This window comes from Synchiropus splendidus, chromosome 11, assembly GCF_027744825.2.
Source record: "Synchiropus splendidus isolate RoL2022-P1 chromosome 11, RoL_Sspl_1.0, whole genome shotgun sequence".
Taxonomy (NCBI): Eukaryota; Metazoa; Chordata; class Actinopteri; order Syngnathiformes; family Callionymidae; genus Synchiropus; species Synchiropus splendidus.
The window spans coordinates 453,769-474,935 of record NC_071344.1 but is presented as its reverse complement, the minus strand read 5'-3'; the positions used below and the strand labels follow the sequence as shown (position 1 = coordinate 474,935).

General features: G+C 55.0%; 3 protein-coding genes across 5 annotated transcripts; 1 reads left to right on the top strand and 2 right to left on the bottom strand.

The window, feature by feature from the left end:
- Positions 1–86: 86 nt before the first annotated feature.
- pdgfrl (platelet-derived growth factor receptor-like) lies at positions 87–1,875 on the bottom strand. Its single transcript, XM_053880076.1, has 6 exons — positions 1,727–1,875; positions 1,202–1,475; positions 979–1,130; positions 613–906; positions 413–546; positions 87–342 (listed from the first exon to the last, which is right to left on the bottom strand). Exons 1-6 carry the CDS (start codon positions 1,779–1,781, stop codon positions 154–156), a joined length of 1,098 nt encoding a protein of 365 aa, XP_053736051.1. The 5' UTR covers positions 1,782–1,875; the 3' UTR covers positions 87–153.
- A 187-nt stretch (positions 1,876–2,062) lies between these two features.
- Positions 2,063–13,227, bottom strand: slc7a2 (solute carrier family 7 member 2). 3 transcript variants are annotated; one of them, XM_053880072.1, is made up of 12 exons: positions 12,924–13,227; positions 10,660–11,037; positions 9,833–9,988; positions 9,016–9,181; positions 8,756–8,892; positions 8,476–8,698; positions 7,152–7,291; positions 6,282–6,384; positions 4,379–4,590; positions 4,148–4,314; positions 3,966–4,074; positions 2,063–3,111 (listed from the first exon to the last, which is right to left on the bottom strand). In XM_053880072.1, the coding sequence occupies exons 2-12, from the start codon at positions 11,027–11,029 to the stop codon at positions 2,939–2,941; spliced, it is 1,956 nt and encodes a 651-aa protein (XP_053736047.1). In that variant the 5' UTR covers positions 11,030–11,037; positions 12,924–13,227; the 3' UTR covers positions 2,063–2,938. The 3 variants fall into 3 exon arrangements, with proteins under 3 accessions (XP_053736047.1, XP_053736048.1, XP_053736050.1); XM_053880073.1 differs by lacking the exon at positions 7,152–7,291 and adding an exon at positions 6,811–6,947; XM_053880075.1 differs by lacking the exon at positions 7,152–7,291 and having other exon boundaries at positions 12,924–13,224.
- Positions 13,228–15,556: 2,329 nt separating this feature from the next.
- On the top strand, positions 15,557–20,857 carry mtmr7a (myotubularin related protein 7a). The gene is made up of 14 exons (XM_053878953.1): positions 15,557–15,732; positions 15,883–15,996; positions 16,268–16,430; positions 16,493–16,650; positions 16,714–16,842; positions 17,466–17,600; positions 17,675–17,807; positions 18,328–18,437; positions 18,506–18,631; positions 19,129–19,178; positions 19,250–19,450; positions 19,814–19,948; positions 20,027–20,153; positions 20,220–20,857. Exons 1-14 carry the CDS (start codon positions 15,709–15,711, stop codon positions 20,517–20,519), a joined length of 1,905 nt encoding a protein of 634 aa, XP_053734928.1. The 5' UTR covers positions 15,557–15,708; the 3' UTR covers positions 20,520–20,857.
- Positions 20,858–21,167: the final 310 nt, after the last annotated feature.

The window sequence follows — 21,167 nt, the reverse complement described above, 5'->3', positions numbered from 1 at the left end:
CTTGTGGATGGGCTACGTCCCATGATGTCACCAGAATGCATCCGCTTCACTGTAAGGACACGCTGCAGCTCTCTCTTGATGGCCACTATTTATTGTTGGCTTCTACAGAGGGCTGAAACAGGATTCCAAAATAACCAAGATTCGGGAGCGGAGTTACATGGGGCTGACTCTGGTGGTCATAATGGTCTCCCCGTGCTGGTTCCTGGCTCTGCAGGCGTAGCTCCCGAAGTCGATGGTCTCCATGTCCTCCACTCTGAGGATGCTTTGGGTGATCCGTATAAGGTGACCCCTCCCTCTGCTGACCAGCCGCCAGGTGGTTTGGATGTGGACCGGGCGACTCCCCTGCAGACAGACAGACAGACAGACTTCACCTTTGAATCACGGCACTTTTGTTTTCCTGGTTTCTCCTCACCTGACCAGGGTAGGACCAGGTGAAGGTCACCTCTCCCTCGGGCTCGCCCACAGCTTTGCAGGTGACGTTGATGTTGTCGGCTCCGTTCACCCGACTGGGGGCTTCCATGCTGACGAATGGCGGGCTGCTGGGAACTGTCAATCCCAGAACGAAGACATGAGTCATGGGTTCACCAGCGTCACACGAATGACTTCCTTTACCCTCCACGTAGAGGAGCTGGAACTTGGTGGAGATCTGGGGGGTTCCTCTGGTCACCGCCTTGCAGTAGAAGACCCCCTGCTGCCTGGAGCTGGGGCTCTTCAGGATGAATCCTTTCATAGGGTCATAGGTCACCTCCGTCCCGTTGGAGGGCAGCTCCTCGGGTGGGACCTCTCGGTGCAGGGTGACCTTGGCCAGAGGGTCGGTCACTCGGCACGGAACGGTGGCAGGCTTGTCGGGTCGCAGGTAGATGATCTCGAAGTGGATGGCAGACGGAACGAAGAGGTTGTCCTTGTCTGGAGGGAGACAGTGATTCAGCTGCCTGTGGCTTAGGCCAGTGGGAGGAAACCAGAGCGCTCTGTACTCACCTTTAAAGTAGATGTAGGTGACGTAGGCCTGCTGGTGGTCTTTGGCGCACTCCGCCCCGTCACACAGGATCACCCAGCAGCTGTAGGGCCCGCTGTCAGCAGCAGAGGGCGACGTCAGGACCAGCTGACCGTACTTGTCACTCTGCCGGATGCTGGAAGACAGGGGGCAGCGAGACGCTCAGTGGCTGGCTGAGGAGGGAGGCAAACCCTGTCCTCACAGCACCTCAGCCGCGAGTCGTTGAAGGTGTCCAGGTAGGCGGGGTAAGACCACCCGATCTTGCTCCCCTTACATCTCAGCTCCAGGTTCTTCCCCGGACTCAGAGTGGCGCTGGCCCCCAGTCGGAGGAAGCTGCCCTTCTCCAGGACCTGGGTCAGCAGCGACGGACCTCTCCCGCCGCCCTCCTTCAGCTTGGGTTGGCGCAGCTTGACCCGTTTGCCGCCCGGCCTGATGCGGTTCTCGCCGCTGTCCTTTCTTCGCTTGGCTTGCTGGCACACGCCTGAAGAAGAGAGGGTTCAGTGTGGACCTCCCGAGTGAGGTGGAGGCCTCTGGGGCGTCCCTCTAGCTGCGATGGCTGAGCCTCGGCAGAGGCAAAGGTCTGCTCCACTCATGCTGAGGCAGCGACACACCAGCGTGGCTCATGCAAAGAATGTGAAGGGAAGGAGCCGTAACAATGCCGACGTCTGCTTCCCACTCTCGCAGACAGCAGCGCAAACTTCTCCCCTAGTCTGGGGTCTTTGGGGTACTTACCCTTCTGGAGCTCATTCCAAAGCAGCAGCAGGCAGAGGAGAAGCCAGAGCTTCATGGTGGAGCAGGAGGGCGAGTGGGACTCTCAGTGAGGGGAGATCACTCCGAGGCTTGGCTGGAACTCTGCGGGCTCCAGCTCTGCTCCTCCATGCTCCACACGCACCACACACAGGGGTGTGTTTTCTCCCTCCCCACCGTGCTGCTCAGTGGACACGCTTGGTGCGATGCCGCCCTCTGCTGGACTAAGGAAGCACTTGCGCTCAGATGGAGCCTCAAGAGGGCGTCGTAGCGCCAGCCACATCGTTTTGTAGAAAATGAAACGCAAACACAGTGTGACTGAGGAATACGTTTATGTTCTAACGTGCGTCCTTGTGATTTATAATACATCAAGCTAACATTATGACCACCCTTCTAAGTGAAGTTCTGGTGAGGCGAAAGTGAAGCGACGTCAGAGTTGCGGAGCCTTGATGGAGTCCCAATCTCAGGCGGGGTCAAGTCTTGCGTTAGTCGTGACAGCCTCTGCCTTTAAAGTCCTTTTTTTCATCTCTAATTTGGGGGAGGGAGGGTTTATGATTGTTGAATTGTAGGCCTCATAAGAGCTCCTGGCGGGTCAGGTCTGGCCCCCAGGCCTTGGGTTTGGCGCCGAGGAAAAGGGTAAACTCCGCCGTGACGCTCCTGTGACGCGGCTGTTGTTCCCTCCTCTTGCCAAACCGGTACTGACCACTGCAGACGCGTCATCAGAGCTTCAAGGTTTAGATCACTTCTCTATACTGTAGTCACGGCTGATTTACACTCTACATCTGGATTAAGTGGTGGATTTCTCAGGGTCACTTCATGAACAAAAGGCAGCCAGCGAGCGAGCATATAAAAGTAGAACGCGTCATGTAACAGTTGGTAGATAACAAGAGGAAGAAGGAATATATATCTGCTTCTACACGTTGACGTCCAACAGCCAGCAGGACCAGAGGTGTTTGCAGGGGTTGTGTGAATGTTCGGTCAAGCGTTGGCGCGGCACCTTTGCCCCGCAGGTGCTGAGGGTCACGCTCCGCTGTGGTACCTGTCCCGCGCCCGGCCACTGGCATCACAGTGATGGAGGCTTCCCATCGTGTGACTCTGAATACTGCATTTGGCAGAGGGGAAGGGGCTGAGCGCCACTTCCAAGTCAAAGGTCGGTCTACGTGGGCGGCCGGGTCCACCGAGGCCCAGCAAAAGTCTTCAACACTGGCTGGTCTTCTCTGGACAGAGGAACCTCTCCTGGTCCTTCCCCTCCGCGCCGCTCTCGTCCCGCTTGCGCTCCTGGCTGCTGCTGCTGCCGTTGGGAGGCGCCTGCAGGAGGCGCTGACGTTCCACGCTGTGCCACAGGCCGTAACCGAAGTAGATCAGGAACCCTGGGAGAGCAAGGTTGGGTTATTAGGAAGCGGGTCGGTTCGGTGCCTGAGATGATGGGAGGCACGCCTAGCTGGTGCCGAGGAACTCCACCCCTTCACAATGTCATGACTTGGATGTACTTCAGTTTTATGTTCCTCTCTGAATCGGATGTAATGGAGAACAGACACTGTAAGTTCATCTATGGATAAGTGTTTCTAGTTCTTGTTGGATCATAGAGCACCAGAATTCAGAAGACAATCTGGGAATAAGTGCAGAAAAATAAACAAAGGTATAAACATGTATTTCACTCTATAGTCATGTTGATTCCCGTTGTTTTCCCCGGAAGTGGAAGTCGAAAGACAACACTTGAGATATGGATGGAAAAACAAAGGTAACAGACCAAAAAAGCACGTGGTGGAATATTGCCCAGGACATTGATGGCCTGGGATAAAAACCTGCGTGACTCACTGAGACTGGTGCGAGGGGCCGCCAAGTCAAAGGCCTGAAGAGAAGAGAAGTGTAAACACCTCATGGCCTCATGGCTTCAGGAGATATCATCCCACCATGTGTGAAATGTTCATGTTCATTCATTTTTATCCACACTTGATTGGAAGCTTCTCAATATTCACTGCAAGCTAGTTTAGGTGGAAACTGTCGACGGGTGTGAAGGCTCTTTTTTCCCAGGAACTTTTCAAATAATTTTCTATTCTCACATTTGGATGGAAAAAAAAAACTGTAAAAATCAGAAAAATCCAATTTCATTGGACGGGACACGAGTCTAATTAGAGTGGGACAGTCGTGTGGGACGAGGTCTTTGGTGCTTTTGCCCATGAGGCTCTCTGACAAGGTTCCTCATCAGCCAAGGAGGACTCACCGACAGCCATCCACACGGAGAACCGGATCCAGGTGTCTCCGCTCAGCTGGACCATCAGGTAAATATTGACCAGGATGCTGAGGACGGGCAGGAACGGCAGCAGCGGCACCTGCAACACCACAGTCACACCACTGTGTTCTCCGCTGCCTGTCCGCCAGCAGAGGGCCGGGCGGTCTGCCTACCATGAAGGAGACCTTCTTGCTGGTCTGAGGCTGCCTGCAGATGGTGAAGAGGCAGCCGGTGAAGAGGAGCAGGCAGAGCAGCAGCGAGGCCAGGATCCACACGTCCATGGAGACGATGGCGGTGACGTGGTAGGTGGTGAGGTAGCTGACCACACACACCAGCAGCACTGGGGGCGAGAGCACCATCTGAGGTCACGGCTGGACACCGCCAACGCCAGGCTCCGACCGTACCCAGCACGCAGATGGAGATGTTGACCACGCTGGAGGAGGTGTCCGTGGGCGCGGCCGGGGGGTGCAGGGCGGTCTGCAGGGCGGAGCTGCCGCCTTTCAGCATGTTCAGGTGAGACTCCGACTCCGTCAGCTCCGACTCGCCCTCCTCTGAGGACAGGTAGTCTCTCTCCCCGCCGCCGGCCCTTCGCTCCATAGCGCCATCTGGCTGGTACCTGAGCATAACGACACGGCTTCCTGTTCCAGCCTCCGCCATAGAGCTTGACCATTAGAGTTTAACCCCTCTGGATTTCAGTGAACTATTCTGCATATGCGCTACTGCCTCCTGATGTCCCCTTGAGCTCACTGCAGTCAAGGACATTTCAAATGCTCGAAAGTAGTGATGGGTGGATGAGGTCTGGTCAAACAGTCGCCTGATTTTTTGGACGTCTGCTGTAGAACCTCACATCGGTTCTCAAGCAAGAGCGCCATCTGGTGCCCTCTGAAAGACACTGTGTCATGTACCCATCACTGCTAAAAAGGCCGTCATTACACGGCGAAAATCAAAGTAGCCCAATCCGACTGGGTGGTGGGTGTGAAGGAGCTGCTTGGAGGAGGTCTGAGCCGGTTTTCTGCATTACTTTAATGAAATGAGAAATATTCATTTTCATGTTTGGGAATTTTCTAAACCACTTCTCTGTGTTTTCCTACATTTCAAAAATGATGTTTGATTTTCATTCCACTGAAATATTTAATATAATAATCTTGATTTATTACCCAAGGAAAGCGCAAGTGTTTGGCCAGTTATTTTGTGCCGAGTGGTGTTTCCTTTCCAATGGGAGATTCAGTTCAGCCAGTAGTGGAAGTGGACCAAGGGTTAAGTTGTTTGTACCGTGGGCTGCAACTTGCTAAACTTCCTGGGATAAATCCTCCTGAACGCCTGGAACCAGAGGATAAACGCCGGCTGTGTTTTGGGCAGCTGTGGCGACGTGTCACCGACAGCCACTCTCACAGGCCCCGTTCACTATACTTCACAATAGGAGCATTCAGGGCTCTTACATCACCGCGGTGACGCAACAAGTGCAACCTGTGGCCCCACTGGCTCCGCAGAGATGCAGAAGTATGCACGGGGAGCGCTTGAGGCCTGTTTTGGAGTTTGGAGAGTAGAACTGGGTTACCATGGCGATGGGAGTGCGCGATTAGCCCGATCCCTGGAATTGGTCTCAGAAGGAGCCTGCACCTCTCTGCAGCCGCTGCCCCACGACTCCTCGCAGAAATCGGAGACGACACTCGTGCACAGGCACCAGAGTGACCTGCTGACTCAGCTTCTGTTAGCATTAGCATTGGTCGATTTTGACAGAAGCCCTGTCTGAGCGTCGAACAAGGCCCATAAATGGTGTGTCACGAGGAGCAGGGGTGAGTTGCTTTATATGAAGGAGTGGCACTGCTATTTGAATTAACCTAATGATGTCTTGTCTCACTTCCAGCTATTTTCCACACCTAAACATTAGACTGATTTTGATTCAAAATGTTCCCATGTATTTTATGCCTCAGTTAGCACGGGCCCGAGACCAAGACCTGAATGCAGAATACAGATGCGTGAGTCTGCGTCAGTTGGACCCACACACAGGTTCATTTCCCACCGCAAAAGAAACTCTCGTCATTTTCATTCAAAATAACAACCGTTGTCATTGAAACACACTCGTGTTCACTTTGTTCTATATCCAGTTTGGACTTGGTTCCCTCACTGGTCTCAGTCGTGACCCGCCAAGGTAAATGACTGACTTCTGTAGATGTAACAAGCAAGAGTTGGCTGATACCAGAGCGCCAACTGTTGCAGGACCTCATGGGAGTCCTCCAGTTCAAGTGCTGCTTCGTCTCTTTCCGAAGGATGTTCAGCGATGCATGAGATGGAGGAGCGACCCACCTGAGAATGAGCACGCAGACGGCCACCAGCGAGTAGGCCAGCAGGGTTCCGATGGACATCATGTCCACCAGAGCTTTGAGGTCGAAGAGGAAGGCCATGATAGCTGCACGAGCAGAAGACAGGTCCATTAGCAGGCCTCAGACTCAGACATGCAGATGGCGGTCATGCAGCGAGGCAGCTGTGGCCCTTTGATGTGAGACGCTGCGGCGCTGATCCGAGGTCCCGCCACGCTTCAAATGATGCTGGAGGGACCCCTGCACGCTTCAGACAGATGTTTGACTGGATGAGACCCGCTTCAGCGCCGCAGCGGCTCAGACGAAACCCCACACCGACGTCCAAATATTCCACCACACCAGTCACTCTCCACGGCAGGAGAAGGAGGAGGTGGGATCGGAGAATGTGACGGACACAGGGAGGTGCATCATCCTCCTCCTTCATGCTGATGGAACCACAGAGCACCACAGAGACATGCACTTCCCACCACCGTCGGCGATGAAGAGCACAACCACTGCCCGTCGCTGGCTCTTACCCGCTGTCGTGCCCGCGGCCATTGTGGCAGCCACCGGCGACTGTCGCTTACTCACTTTGGACATAAATTTGAACAGAATCCCGTCCCGCGCCATGGCAAAGAGAATGCGCGGGAGAGGGAACATGGAGCCCAGCAGGCTACGGAGAAGAGGTCATGGTTAAGTGGAGGGCTTTCTGGGGAGGAAAACATCACACACGTGCACAACTGTGAAAGCGCACGGCAGTGCGTGACCCCCACTTTGGGGGCGGCAGATTCAAACACACAGCTGGTCTGTCTTTCACAGTTGATCGGTGGCTTAGCAGTGGCGCCTCGGCAGACCCCTCCCACACCCCGACTCTCACCTGCGACCACCCCGGAGGTCAGAGTGGCAGTTAGCGGGGTCTTCGTCTTTGGATTGATTCGGGCTAAGGCTTTGAAAAGCACACCGTCCGCTGCCATAGCATAGATTACGCGAGGCATAGGGAAAATGGAGCCCAGCAGGCTGCATGAGACAGCAGAGACAGGCGGGAGGCAGATTAGTCCCCACAGCCCCGCACACAGAGCAGCAGCAGCAGCAGCAGCCCGGCGTCACAGCACACCGCTCCCCGGCCTTGGTCCTTGTCAGGGCGCCGGGCCACGTCCCAGCTGCTCTCAGGTCCACTTTCGTCAAAAACGTCAAATTTCCATGCCTCAAATCCCTAAAGCTCGAGCATACGTTTCGCCATTTTTGCATGCAAAAACAATAATAGTGATAATAATACTACAGCAAAAAAAATATGAAAGTCACTTTGAAAAAAAAAATAGCTCACAGTACGCAGCTGTTATTTGTTGGCTCAATAGAAAAGAAATCTTGAAGTCAATGACGCATGAGAACAATATTCTTATGTTGAGAAAGTCTGTCTTCATCAAGCAAGCTGAGAGTTTTGCACCAAAACTGTTTCCCCTCCGAGTCTGGAGTTTGAATCTAGTTTGAAGTAGTTGTTTTGATGACATATGTCTTTTTGTTTGTGCATTTTTGACCTGTGAATTGGCTGTTTGAGCAACTCTTCAAACTACAAACTGAATATCTTCTTAACATGAGAATATTTTCCTCAGGTACAATTTCCTTGTCAAAGTGGTGTTCTTGTTTTCCTCAAAAAACAAAAGCCTTGTTGCTGTTTAGCCTGGCCTCCGTTGCCATCTGTTTGTCTTGAGTTAGTCAGCTGTTGTTTTGGCGAGTGGAAGAATGTCATGCGCTTTAATTCCATTTTGCTTGTGCAGAGGAACTTGGTTTTTCTTCACCTGAGAGAAGGACCGAGGGCTGGCTGAGCTCCAGCCTGCGTCTGACAAGCTCTGAATTGAGTCTGTTCAAAAATGGATATTTCAAGACGATAAGGAGTGGACAGGAATCCGGTGTGCTGTTTCACCACAAACACTCACATTGGACAGATCAAACACAGTAAGCAGATTTCCCTCCTTCCTGTTGCCTCGTGTCCAACTCTACGGAGAGTCAAAGTTCACGGACTCGAACCAGCAGGAAAGACAGACAATAATGATCACAAACCTTTTGCTATTCGAACTTGTGTTTGCTATTTGATACGATATCATGCAGATCGAGGGGAAACAACAAGCCCCGCCCCCTCTGTATTGCTCCAGGAATCAATCCAAGACACCTCCACTCCAGAGCCTTTAGGAGCCCGTCCTTACCTGGTGGAGAGGGCGCACAGCGAGCCCACCGCGACCACGTACTTGGCGGGACTCCAGCCCACGTACTGGAAGGCCATGGGCAGGGGGCTCTTCTCGTCCAGCAGGTAGTAGGGCATCATCAGCGTGAGCGCGGCCGAGACCCCGAAGTACGCCAGGAAGCACACGGTGAGCGACACCACGATGCCGATGGGAATGGCTCTTTGGGGGTTCTTCACCTCCTCGCCTGTTGGTCACATGGCCCTTACTTGGCATGGCCTGGTCCCCACCGGGAGAGTCTCACCTGTGGTGGCGATGCAGTCGAATCCCACAAACGCATAGAAGCAGGTCGCCGCTCCGGCCAGAGTCCCGCTGAACCCGTACGGCATGAAGCCCCCGACGCCATAAGCGCTGCTGACGTTAGCGCTGGCTGACAAGTTCCTGGAACATTCATGACGTCACGTCGCGGCAGGAGGTTAGCGATGTTTTAGCAGACTGTTGCCTGGTCCAGTGGAGCCAACCAAGGCATTTGGCCGCCTCACTCAGGAGTGTGGATCGCCGTACCTGCTGGCGATGGTGACGTTGATCAAAGACTCCTCCGAAACGTTCCAGTTCGCCGCGTTTCCCTTCACAAAGCCGGAGACGATGACGAAGAGGAGCACCAGCACGTTGATGGAGGTGAAGACTTTGTTGACCCAGGCCGACTCCTTCACCCCGAACGAGAGCAGCCCTGGAGGAACAGACCATGAGAACTCCTGCACGTTCAAGTCGAGCTATTGGCCTCCCACCTGCACTTTTCCCACTCTTCTATTTTATTGAGCCTTGATCAGAGAAGCGTCGCTGGGAATGATCAGTCTGACTAGGAGAAACTGGGGCTCGGATATTAGCATTCAAAACACTTGTAAGATCATAATCATTATTATTGTAATCATATGTATATAATATATCGCCGGTGAATCATTTATGCCAGTCTGGCCGACGTCAGAGGAACAGACCACTCCTGTATATCAACACACCGGGGCCCAGCTGACCCGAAGCCATCGCTCTCTGGCTGAGAGCAAGGTTTTCCTGTCCAAAAGCTGCGGTCCAGTCTGGGACTATTTAAAGCAGAATTTTGGTTCTGTCTGCAGAGACGACCCAGGAGGGGTCATGAAAACAAACGTTTCCCCTTCAGCTCCCTCAGCCATCAAGCCTGTCGCCACTCTTAAATTCAGTCGACAGATTAAGACTGTCTTTGTGCCAAAGCTGTGGGAAACGAACCCATGACCTTTTCCTTTCTCTCCAGCGACTCATTTTGTCAGATCATGACGCCTGCTGCTCCTGACAGCGGGCTCTTCTCCGTTCTCCCATGACTGTGGTGCAGCAGTGTCAGCAGCCTCACCGGACAGCAGCAGGATCAGACAGACGGCGAAGAAGTCCGGGTACTGAGCCAGACCGGGAGAGTTCATGCTGAAGTAGGTCTTGCAGAAGCGCTCGATGTGGCCTCCGATCATCTCGTCGAAGGTGCCGCTCCAGGCTCGCGCCACCGACGAGGTTCCTAGGAGGCAGCAGAGATGGAAGTGAGTGGAGCCGCTGCTCAGATGCAGAGGGCAACTCATGGGGTGCGCCATGACATCATCCAGACTGGTCCATCCTAGCTAGCAGTTAGTCTGTAGCTGCCTCTCTGCCCAGCTAATGGTACCATGGTATCCCAGCAACCTTGACGGGCAAGTTAGGTTTGCCTCTTGTTCTAGGGTTGAGAATAGGTTGGCTCCTATCAGGGCCACGCTTGGAAGACAACCCCGTGACATCCTCACCAGAAACACAGTCATGGCTGAACTGCGCTGGCAGTGTCGAACCCCAGTAAACCAGTAACTGCCCAGGGAAACCCGACCGGACTGGCTGAGATTCTCAGTCGCCGTTACCTTTCCAAGAGGTGTCTCAAGGAAGCGGGGAGCCTAAGGGTTGATCTGCTGTAGTGAGGTCCTAGTTTGGTGGAAAACAGGGGTGTTCTATGGCTCTTCAACAGGGCCATCACTGAGCCGGTACCTTCTTCTCTTCCAGAGAAGCTCAGCTCCAGATGTGCTAATGTCATTCTTAGTGACAGAAGAGTGGACCACACTCGTGGCCCTCATGAGTTGGATCACTTAGGGAAGAGACTGAGGTAAGAACACAGGTCGACAGAAGGAAGAAAACATTGTCCCTGACTCGCCCGCTTCATCCACTCACCGATCACATATGAGAGAATCAGGTTCCAGCCGGTGATGAAGGCCCAGATCTCTCCGACTGTCACGTAACTGTACAGATAGGCGGAGCCAGTTTTGGGGACTCGGGCGCCAAACTCTGCGTAACACAGTCCCGCCATGACCGAGGCCAAGGCCGCGATGAGGAAGGAGATGACGATGCTAGGTCCCGAATCTCCCTTGGCCACCTCTCCGGCCAAAACGTAGACGCCGGCGCCCAGAGTGCTGCCCACCCCCAGCGCGATGAGGTCCACGGTTCCCAGGCAGCGGCAGAGCTTGGAGTCCTCCAGGCTGCTCATGTCCACCACCTTCCTGCGCACCAGGGAGCGGCCGAAGGACAGGACCTGCCTCAGCATGTTGACGCCTGCCGACAGGAGAAAATGATTGACATGGTGGAGGAGCGGCCCGTCGCCCGTTCTGACATCGCTCTTGTCTGGAAGGCATTTTCTCTTGTGTCTTTTGAAGCAGCCGGCTGAAGTGTTTCAGCCAGTGAGACTGATGAGAATGGAAGCAAGCATGCGCCGCCCTGCTGTCAAGATGATGCGGGTGCATCACCCTACACGTCTCTCAGGAGACTTTATCAAAGCTGCTCATCGTGAGTTGACTAAAGCATGGTGCGGGTTCAAACCCAAAAGGCCATGGGTTCTTCGGGGAGCCAGTTCAAGTCTTGTGCTCCAGAAGTGAACCCAGGCCTGAGTGTAGTCTGGGGCCAGGAGTGCTGCGATGGAAGGACGGTCATGAAAGATCTGAGACTGTTGGGCTTGGAGACTCAGAGAAGAGCTGCTGCTTCACGGATGGAAACGATGGGACTGGCACTGCCTTCCTGACTCTGGCACAGGGACAGCTGGAGGTCCCTCACACAGGGAACGCATGTGAACCCTAACATCGTTTCATGATGTCCGTGAAGGCTCCCGCCCCGCGAACTCCAAGTCCCACACTGCACTGCTATAACTCTCCTCTGCGCGGCACAACTCCCATCGAGTCAATATTTGCTCTTCTGAAAATCAATAGCAGAGCGCAGAGTCCTGTGTGTCACGTTTGAAAAGCCTCCCTGGCCAAAGTGCCACTTGTAGTAGTTACATAAGATGAAACAAAGGTGACATAGAATTTTGGGAATGTGGCCAGGCTGAGCAGCGCGCTCCGCTTCTTCGAGGGAGCGTCCCATCATGCATCTTTTGTCGCTCCGCTCCGCTGCTGATTTGAGCGTTGAAAGAGCTGCATTCATGAAGGACACGCCGTGACAACCTTACAGTGTTCAACTATTGTCTACAGCTCATTCCCTTCTCAGCACGTGTCCAACGCGAGGCCTGGGGACCTACTGTGGCCCCCCTCCAAGTGGCCGGCAGGAGGATACAAATGTCCAAAACAAGGAGCCTCTTGCCTCGAGAGGCAATGTGTGTGTTGAACCATGCAGATGCTAGAAGCTAAAATTAGCCTCCCATAGTTTGAACGGAGGCTGATATTGTGATCGCAGAGCGAGTCATGGTTCTGCCCGTGGGTCAAGTCATTGCCATCACCCTTTCCCCAGCCTCTCCTGAACCAGGACTCTGGACCGAACTGAAACCCAACGATAATGACCCACTTATTTTCGCATTTTCATCCTCAAATTGAGCCTTAACCTTGTGGGGACCGACAAAAGTGTCCCCACAAGTCGGTGTGTTTCCAAGAATAGCACCTCACTAGTCCAGACAATTTCGATCAGTCATCACTTAACCTGCCTATCATTTTGGGTCGTGGGAGGAAAGCGGAGTACTCTGAAGAAATCATTTCCACAAACTGAAACATTGATTGTGGAGGAGATTAACACGGATTATTAGACGAGTGAAGTTGCAGATTTGTTTCAGATTAAATGTCACAGTCACATGAGCTCATTTCCTTATTATTGTTCATAGGCTAAAATGGCTTTGTTTCACCTGCCTAACTCTCTGCAGCGGCACTTTGAATCAGGCGTTCCAGTGTTAGTGGCAGATGGAAGGTTCGAGTGGCTGTTTCCCCTCGGCTCAGGTCGCTGAGCGCCGCCGCACGATCAGGGTACAGACAGTTGAATTCCTTCTGCGGCTGGATTTGTTGTGTCGCTGCGAGCAAGTGTTTTGACAGTCAGCCAGTTCCATCGGCTGCTCTGTGCTTGGATTCTTGCCTGTGTGTTTCATGTGAAGCAATGTTGTGATTCTATTGCTGCTAAAGGTCTTGTTGAAGTGAGGAAAGTGGCTTGTTAGAGAGTGATGAGCGGGAGAAGGAACAGGCCCCTACCTGTGCGCTGAGGACCCTGAAGGCTGAGGAGCGAGTCGCGGCAGGAGAAGATCAGCGGCACGTGGGCTTCGGCTCCAGTTCACATCTGCTGCAAGCGCTCCAGCTCTGAACTCCAGCTCTATGCTGGCATGTAAAACTGTGCTGAGCACGGCTCTTACTCCTCCCCTGTCCCCGGCCGTGCCCCTCCACCCCGGGGGGGCTGCGCACGGGAGGTGGGGTCTCCTGGGACATACTTTAGGGGGAGCTAAAGCGGCTCCTCCTCTTTTATTTTGGAGTACATGAAGCAATCTTGATGTGTTTTTACCCCTCAAGACTTTTTTTTGGGGCCCAAATCCACATTGAGGTCAAACACATCCCAGCTGCCCAGGTGCCGACCCACCACTGATAAATGGTTAAGCAACGGTGCACGGCAAACATTGAAGCAGACACTTGTGTTTACCCAGCGCAGCCCGCGGCAGAGCTGCTAAAAGCATGCGTGCTGATTGGTCAATGAAGGGTGGACGAGCCGCAGCGCCGGCCTAATGGAATACAGCTATTGCTCAATGTTGCCTGAGCCGTTGGCCCCGGCGATGTCCCAAAGCCAACAAGCGCGGGAGCAGGAGCGCTGCGGGACGGTGGGGACAAAAGCAGCGACTCCCTGCAGCGAGCCACCATGACAGAGACCGGTCCCTCGCTCGCCCTACGTGAGGCGCGCCGACCTTTCTTCCTCCAGCGTATCACCGACGCTTTCAACTGTGATCACGCCTGCTTTGGTCGTCGCCATGGAAGCGCTGGAAAGCTTCTGAGCTGCACCCGATCTCACTGTTGACTTGCACTAATTGCGTGAAGCCAATTGAAGGGGTCTGGCCTCCGATGGCTGAGCGAGAACGCTGGAGGTGGTCAACAGCCTGAGTGGTGTTTGCCCTGTGGACCGCTCGCTCCAGTTCCCCCTGGTGTCAGCAGGAAATGTTGGAGTGAAGCACTACTGATAAGAACTCCTCTCCAGAGGTGGCGGCTGGAAGTCAGCGGCCGGATTATTTCCGTCCGCTGACGCGTGTGACGATGAGTCCAAATCCTCCTGGAGGCGGGTGTTGCCTGCTGAAGCCCTGTGGAGGAGAGAGAGAGAGGCCTGTTTCACCCCCCTAGATTAGAGCAGCTCTTGATCCAAGAGTCCTGACATGAAGCTAAAACCACAGCAGACTCCAGCCCCTCCCAGTCCAGCGGCGGAGAGGCCATGGATTGTGTGCTCAAGTCTTTCATGCACAGCTAAGACCATCACTTCTGCTTAGTTGAACTCCCCACTTTTATTGTTGTGGCTTTACGGTCCAGCAGATGGCTGCGCCGCCGTCCACTCCAGCTACAGCAGTAGTGAATCGCTCAGGATTCTAATTCACTCAGAGGATGATGCAGCCCAACGAGGCGTTTTATCAAGTTCCCAGCCAAACACCAGTCACATGGGGCAGCAGTGTTTGTCCTGACTGCCGCAGCACACGACCTTCGCAGACCTCTGCCAAGCAGCTCCTCTCACCGGGAACATTTGAAATGTCACTGTTTTGTGCGAGCTCCACTGGGCACCTGGTGGCAGTAGAGTTCCCAAACTCTCTCTGACAACCGGGTGGAAACTGAGGATGAAAGTTGCTCAATATTTCCTGAAAATTCCATTGAAATTGGTGGCTATGCTTAGTTATGGCTGCAATGATGAGACCAGTGTGACTCTTTTACCGTCTGGTGAAAGGCATCTCTGGGAAGTCTTCAGTGCGTTTCTTCATTCAGGTGGATCCACGTCAGTCTCATTGTCGACCAAGGTTCACATCTGGACCCCACCGTCACAAATGGGCTCAAGGATCCGGTTTGCTCCCACAGTGCTGAAGGTCCACCAATGGAAATCCATCCAACTTGTTTTTGTTGACGTCATGGTAAACCAAAGCTAGCAGGGTGGCATGTGTTGTACCTTCAGGTCTCAACTCCCCACCTCCACCCGCCCCCCCAGGCATTGACCAGTTAAAGCAAACAGTGTAGATTTGAAACCCGTGACCTTTGCTTATGGCACCCCCCTTGTCCTTCACTGTGGCCCGAACTCCTGAAGTCGCACGTGCGTTTGGCATTGACTGCAGGATTGATCACTTATCACACTCAATTCCAATGTTAAGCTTCATAGAGAGCAGCCGCGGTCCAGGCACTCTGGTTTCCTCCCACACTCATACATGAGACACAGACGACTGCCAGCTGCGTGTCCTGTGACTGCCTGGCTAGCTTTCCAGGGTGTCCCCCGCCTCTTGTCCCAGGGAGTCGGGACCGCCCCCAGCACCTCGCGAGCCCATTCAAGGGAAGAAGCAGAATGGATGATGACGTAAGTCGCGTAAATCTCTGGTGCGATGGTGTCACTTTTCTCCTCTGGACTTACAATGTGCTTTTGAGTTTTCTCAAGTTGTTTTTTCTAATATGCAGAGCGTATTAAACGACACATTTGGCTTTATTTTCGGTTTTCCGGGCTTTGAGTCGTTTTTAGTGATTCTTTTACTTATTTACTAAACACTTTTCCTCTACAGCCACTTGCACTCTTAACGGCAACACATCAGCACCGGAAGTGGAGGAAGCAGCAGCAGCGTCCTCCGCCGGGCCGTAACTCGGAGGGCTTTGGGACCCAGCAGCCACCGAGCAGCCCGAGCAGGCCAGAGGCCAGTGTTTCGGCAGGTAGCGCCGCTGACGTCACCCTTCACCTCCAGCGCCACGGACACACTTCAGCACACACACACACACGCACGCACAGAGCGCGTTTGACGGCTCGTGTCGGCGGCCGCTGCTGATGGAGCACATCCGACTGCCCAAGGTAACGCGGCTGCGCTGACGTGTCCCGGGCTCGTGCGTGTTGCTGGTCAGAGCCGCCTGAGGAAAGCAGCGGCCGCGCGCGCGTGTGCGACAGAGAAAGAGCCGCGGAGTAGGCTGATGTTGACCCGCCGCTCTCGTGACTGTCGTCCAGGTGGAGAATGTCCGGCTGCTGGACAGAGGGAGGGGGCGCGCCGGGACCCTCTACCTGACGGCCACACACACCGTCTTCGTGGAGGATGAGGCAGGCGCGCGCAACGAGACCTGGGTAGGACGGGCGCGTCACCGGGGTGTCCTCTCAGGGCCGGCCCTCCCATTAGGCTCACTGCTTCTTGGTAGTCCGGTACACCATCGTCCCACTGCTGGTGTCACATGACCTTGTCTGTCACCAAGAGTGGAGGAGCCATGACAGGCTTTTAGCCGGGGCGGCGTCTGCAAAACGTGACAACATGGCGACCCCCCTGGCTAAATGCCCCTGGACATGACCCTCCACCTCCTCCAGCTGGAGTTCTGATGCACGCCGTCTCTGCTGCTACCAGGTGCTCCACAGTCTGGTGGTCAGTGTGGACCGACTGGCCACCACATCTGCAGGATGCTCCCTCATCATTCGCTGCAAGAACTTCCAGGTTCTCCACTTTGTGATTCCGGAAGAGGCGGACTCCCAGAGCGTTCTCCTGTCTCTGCAGCGTCTCTCCCAGCCAGGTGAGCGCACGCTCTCCTCAGCCGGGATCTCCGCTTCATCCAGAGCTTTTCCTCCCTCTCAGAGAGCGTCCAGGAGCTCTACTGCTTCTCCTACAAGCCCAACACCAGTGAGGAGGAGAGGCGGCAGGAGTGGGACTTCCTGGACCTCGGAGCCGAGTACAAGAGGATGGGGCTCCCCAACTCCCTGTGGAAGCTCTCGTCGCTCAACCAAAGCTACGACGTCAGGCGCCATAAGCAGTGCTGATGCTGAGCTGCATCACCCATCCGTTCGTGTCCTCCACAGGTCAGCGACACCTACCCGGCCGAAGTGTTGGTGCCCGCCTCGGCCAGCCCGCCCGTCGTCACCGGCAGCTCCAAGTTCCGCAGCAGGGGCCGATTCCCAGCGCTGTCGTACCACTGCAAAGAGACTCAGGTGAGAACCAGCTCCACACACTTCATGCCATTGATGTGAGGAACGACGGTCCCTTCATGGGTTCGGGGTCAACTTCCCAGGGTTTCTGAGGGATGCTGAACTGCCCGGAGGGGGGGCGGGGGGGAGCTCACGCAACCTGGTGGGAAGCCATGTGACTCATGAATGCAGATGTACTGGTGCTGCTTTGAATGTCGCCGGTGGTGATGCAACCAGGAAGTGACTCCACCCAGGTGGAGGTGGGCACTGCCTATTCTGACTCAGTGGAACATTGTGCCAAACTGCTGGGGTGTGTCTTTTTAAGACCAGCTTCCACCAGCTCTGCTGACACCTGAACAGCAATGCTGAGTGGCCATGGGCCAACCTCAAGCTTGACTCGGTGTTAAAGGACCCGTCCTCCGTGCGCTGCACCTCTGGGAGCGTGTGAACTTTGTTTCAAGAACAGAGCAGCTAACTGAGTCAGAGCGTGTGGGGAGGAGGCGGGACAAACGTCGCCACCCAGTCATCTCAATGTCTCGGCGAAGATGCTGGTGTTTCTACGGCGTCGAACCGAAGTGAAGTCAATTGTTTCCCATTGGAGTGTGGAGGTGATCCTCAGCTCTTCTTCATCTTCCTCCTCCTGGAAGGCCGCCGTCTGCCGCAGCAGCCAGCCGCTGTCCGGCTTCAGCGCCCGCTGCCTGGAGGACGAGCAGATGCTGGAGGCCATCCTGAGGTCCAACCCCCGCAGCGACTTCATGTACGTGGTGGACACGAGGCCCAAGGTGAGCCAAACATCCTGAGCGCGCCTCACGTGGTTTCCACAGCTGGTCCTGATCGCCGATCCGTGTCTCCCCAGTTGAACGCCATCGCTAACCGAGCGGCAGGGAAAGGCTATGAGAACGAGGACAACTACTCCAACATTAAATTCCAGTTCATCGGGATCGAGAACATCCATGTGATGAGGAACAGCCAGCAGAAAATGCTGGAAGGTGAAGGCCGATCCGATGGCATGGCTTGGTCTGGACAGTCGGGGTTGAATTGTGTGTTCGAGCCCCCGTGGCTCCGGAGGGAGTTTCCGGGTATCGTGCAGGGGTGCTCCGGGAATCCATCTGGATTTCATTTGGGAGCTATTTTGGTTTCCTGCAGAGGACAGTCCCTGTCCCCTGAAGCAGCGAGGGGCGTGAGAATGATGCGGGTCCTGCTCTCTGGAGGCGTCGCTGTGCTGGAGTCCTGCTCACGCTTCGCCCCCTGCAGAGAGGGGGGAGTCTCCCCAGGGTGAAGTCGCTGCCCACCTGCCGGACACATCTGCCGGCTCTCAAGGTTCTGGAAACTCATTGTTTTTCTCAGAATCCCCGACCGCCTGGAGGAGTTGGAGGAGTTCCGTTAGCTCCCCGCAGAGACGGCAGACGGCGCCGACCCAAATCCTCTTCCTCTGTTTGTTTTAATGAAGTGCCGTGGTCAGGTAGCGCCGTGTTTCCTGCCGCTGAGACAGCTGTGTTGTCTTCCCAGTGGCCGAGCTGCGCGCCCCCTCCATGTCCCACTTCCTGGAGGGCCTGGAGAACTCGGGCTGGCTCAAGCACATCAAAGCGGTTCTGGATGCCGGCGTCTTTGTCGCCAAGGTGCGAGTAATCCTGCTGTCCGCCACCCTTCCCTGCCCGAGTCACCTCTTCACGCGTTTGTCTCGCAGGCCGTGGCCGAGGAGGGGGTCAGTGTCTTGGTCCACTGCTCGGACGGTTGGGACCGGACGGCTCAGGTGTGCTCCGTGGCCTCTCTGCTTCTGGACCCCTATTACAGGACTCTGAAGGGACTCATGGTGGGTGGACATATTCATCTCAGAGAGAAAGTGCGGACAAATCAATTTGAATGTGTTTTTCCCCTGTAACGTCTGGAGCACGCCACCCGGGGGCCACATCTCTCGCTGGTTCTACACAACACAATAGTATCCTGATGTCGTGACCTATTGTGGTGTTGTTGTTTTTTATACTGAGAGCAGAGCTGCCTTTTGGCTCAGCTCTTTTGGACTGACCAGTCCTCAGAGTGGACCCAAGAGGACCCCATCATCTGCACAAAGCTCCAAACTAGAAGCCCCACCAACCCAATACTTCCCACTGAGTTTCCAGTCTTGTTACACTTGGATCAGCCTCAAATACTCGGCACCAAAAAGGAAAGCTGAGCCGTTTGAGATTCGCATGGGTCCAACTGAGGCCACAGAGTGCGGAAGCTGAGGAGCAAGATTCATCAGGGTTGTGTGAAGTGTCTGCAGCACAAGTCACGTAAAGTGAAGACGCGTCATCACGTCTGTCTCCCCAGGTTCTGATCGAGAAAGACTGGATCTCATTCGGACACAAGTTCTCCCACAGGTCGGACTTCAAATGGCCATGACTGACCAGTGCTGAGCTGGGTATCTGACCTGCTCCTCGTGGCGTCGCAGGTGCAGCCACCTGGCGGGAGACCCCAAAGACGCCTCCCCCGTCGTGGACCAGTTCCTGGAGTGTGTGTGGCAGCTGAGCGAGCAGTTCCCCTGCGCCTTCCAGTTCAACGAGCGCTTCCTCATCACCGTCCACAGCCACATCTACTCCTGCCAGTTCGGAAACTTCATCGGAAACAGCCAGCGAGAGCGGGCGGAGCTTAGGTGAGTCACCGAAGACAGGAGTTGAGGCACACATCACATCCGCTTCGCTCATCCACTGCGTCACACACATTAGCCATCATGCTCTCTGTGCTTGTTACCTTTCAACGTAGAACGCTGTGCTCAGCACTGAGTCAGTTTTGTCTTCCGAGATTTGAAAGCATGACCTTGTAGAAGTTTCTTGGCTCATGCCCGCGCTCCTCTTGAAACATCAGGTGAGACTCCAGGGAAAAGCGTCTTCTTTATCCAGGATATTGTTAGGGCGTGAGTGAAGCTCCAGCAGGTCGGGAGGCCTCCCTGGTGAGGACTTCACCTCGCCCTGACGTGTGTGCAGTCTGCAGATGACATCTCCAACCCTTCCCGCAGCCTGTGCGAGCGGACCCACTCTCTGTGGAGCTACCTGTGGTCCAACCGAGCCGACTTCCTCAACCCGCTCTACAGACCCAGCCACAGCCAGTCGCAGGGCCTCCTCCGACCTTCTACTGCACCCTACTGCTTCAAGTGAGCTCTGCAACACTCGGCTGAGGCCGCATCTGTCTCAGCGGGCGCCGACCTGCCGCTTCCTCTCTTCTCTCTCAGGTTCTGGCGTGGGCTGTACAACCGTTTCGACCGCGGGCTCCACCCCAGACAGTCGGTGGAGGACTGTCTGAGGCTCGTCCGAGAGGAGACGCAGCAGCTGGAGGCGCAGCTGTCCTCGCACAAGCAGGTAGAGGTGATGACGAGAGCCCTTTTCTTTCCTTCTTCACGCCATTCATGGAGGCTTGCACAATAGAAAATCGCTGACTTGGAGCAGAAGCAAGAGTGGGAGCAGGCCAAGAAAGAAATGCTCTTTGACCGGAGCCCCACCATGTGGGCTGCGGGCGGGGACTTGGTTTTGGCCAACACCCCGCAGGACTACACCGGGGGCCTCTTCACCGGCAGTGCCAGCCTCATCCTCTGGCCGCAGGACCCCAGCCACTGCAGCAGCAGCAGCAGCAGCAGCGAGCAGGAGTCCGCCATCGCGGATGTGACCTGCCGCTCGCCCTTCAGCGAGGACGCCGACTCGGACCAGGCGCTTCACGCCACTGCCTGACTCAAACACTGCAACAAGCAACGCTGCCGCACTTTGTTTCCTCTGCGCCTGTTGCACAGGTTTTAGTGATGAAGCCCCTCCTCCCCCCGCTCACTCACAGCAGATGTTCAGCGAGTGGACCTGCGTGCGAGAGTGTGTTTCTGCGCCGTTAGATCTGAACTGACGGAGCCGCACAGGCCTCACTGATTCATATTTCAAGACAAAAAAGAAACGTCGTACTTTGGTTGTGTGACGCGTTCTGTGAGCAGCACAACAGGGCGCTTGTGTTTTTTTATATTTGACTTGTGTCACATCTGTCCACAATGTTGCCATGCTCAACTCAGCTCAATAAACACGGTCCACCGTCATGTCCTGTCTTGCTGTGTCTTTTTCCTTCTGGATTGGAGACGTGCGGGGCCACTGATCCCAAACGAGGCCGTCCTCTGGCAGGGACAGCACTGGGAGACCAGGATGGAGATGCGTCTTCGGTGCACGACTTGTTCAGCGCTGTGTCACCAGCGCCTTCTTTGTCTCCGTCACCATTGGCATTGGCATTGTTGTTGTGGCAGGACAAAAAGCTCAGGGGTCTCTGGCACGTGGCGTCTGTTCCTGTTCTTGGCACAGCTTCCCCACACCGCCTCTGGGCCGGCGCCTACCCATCATGCCTCT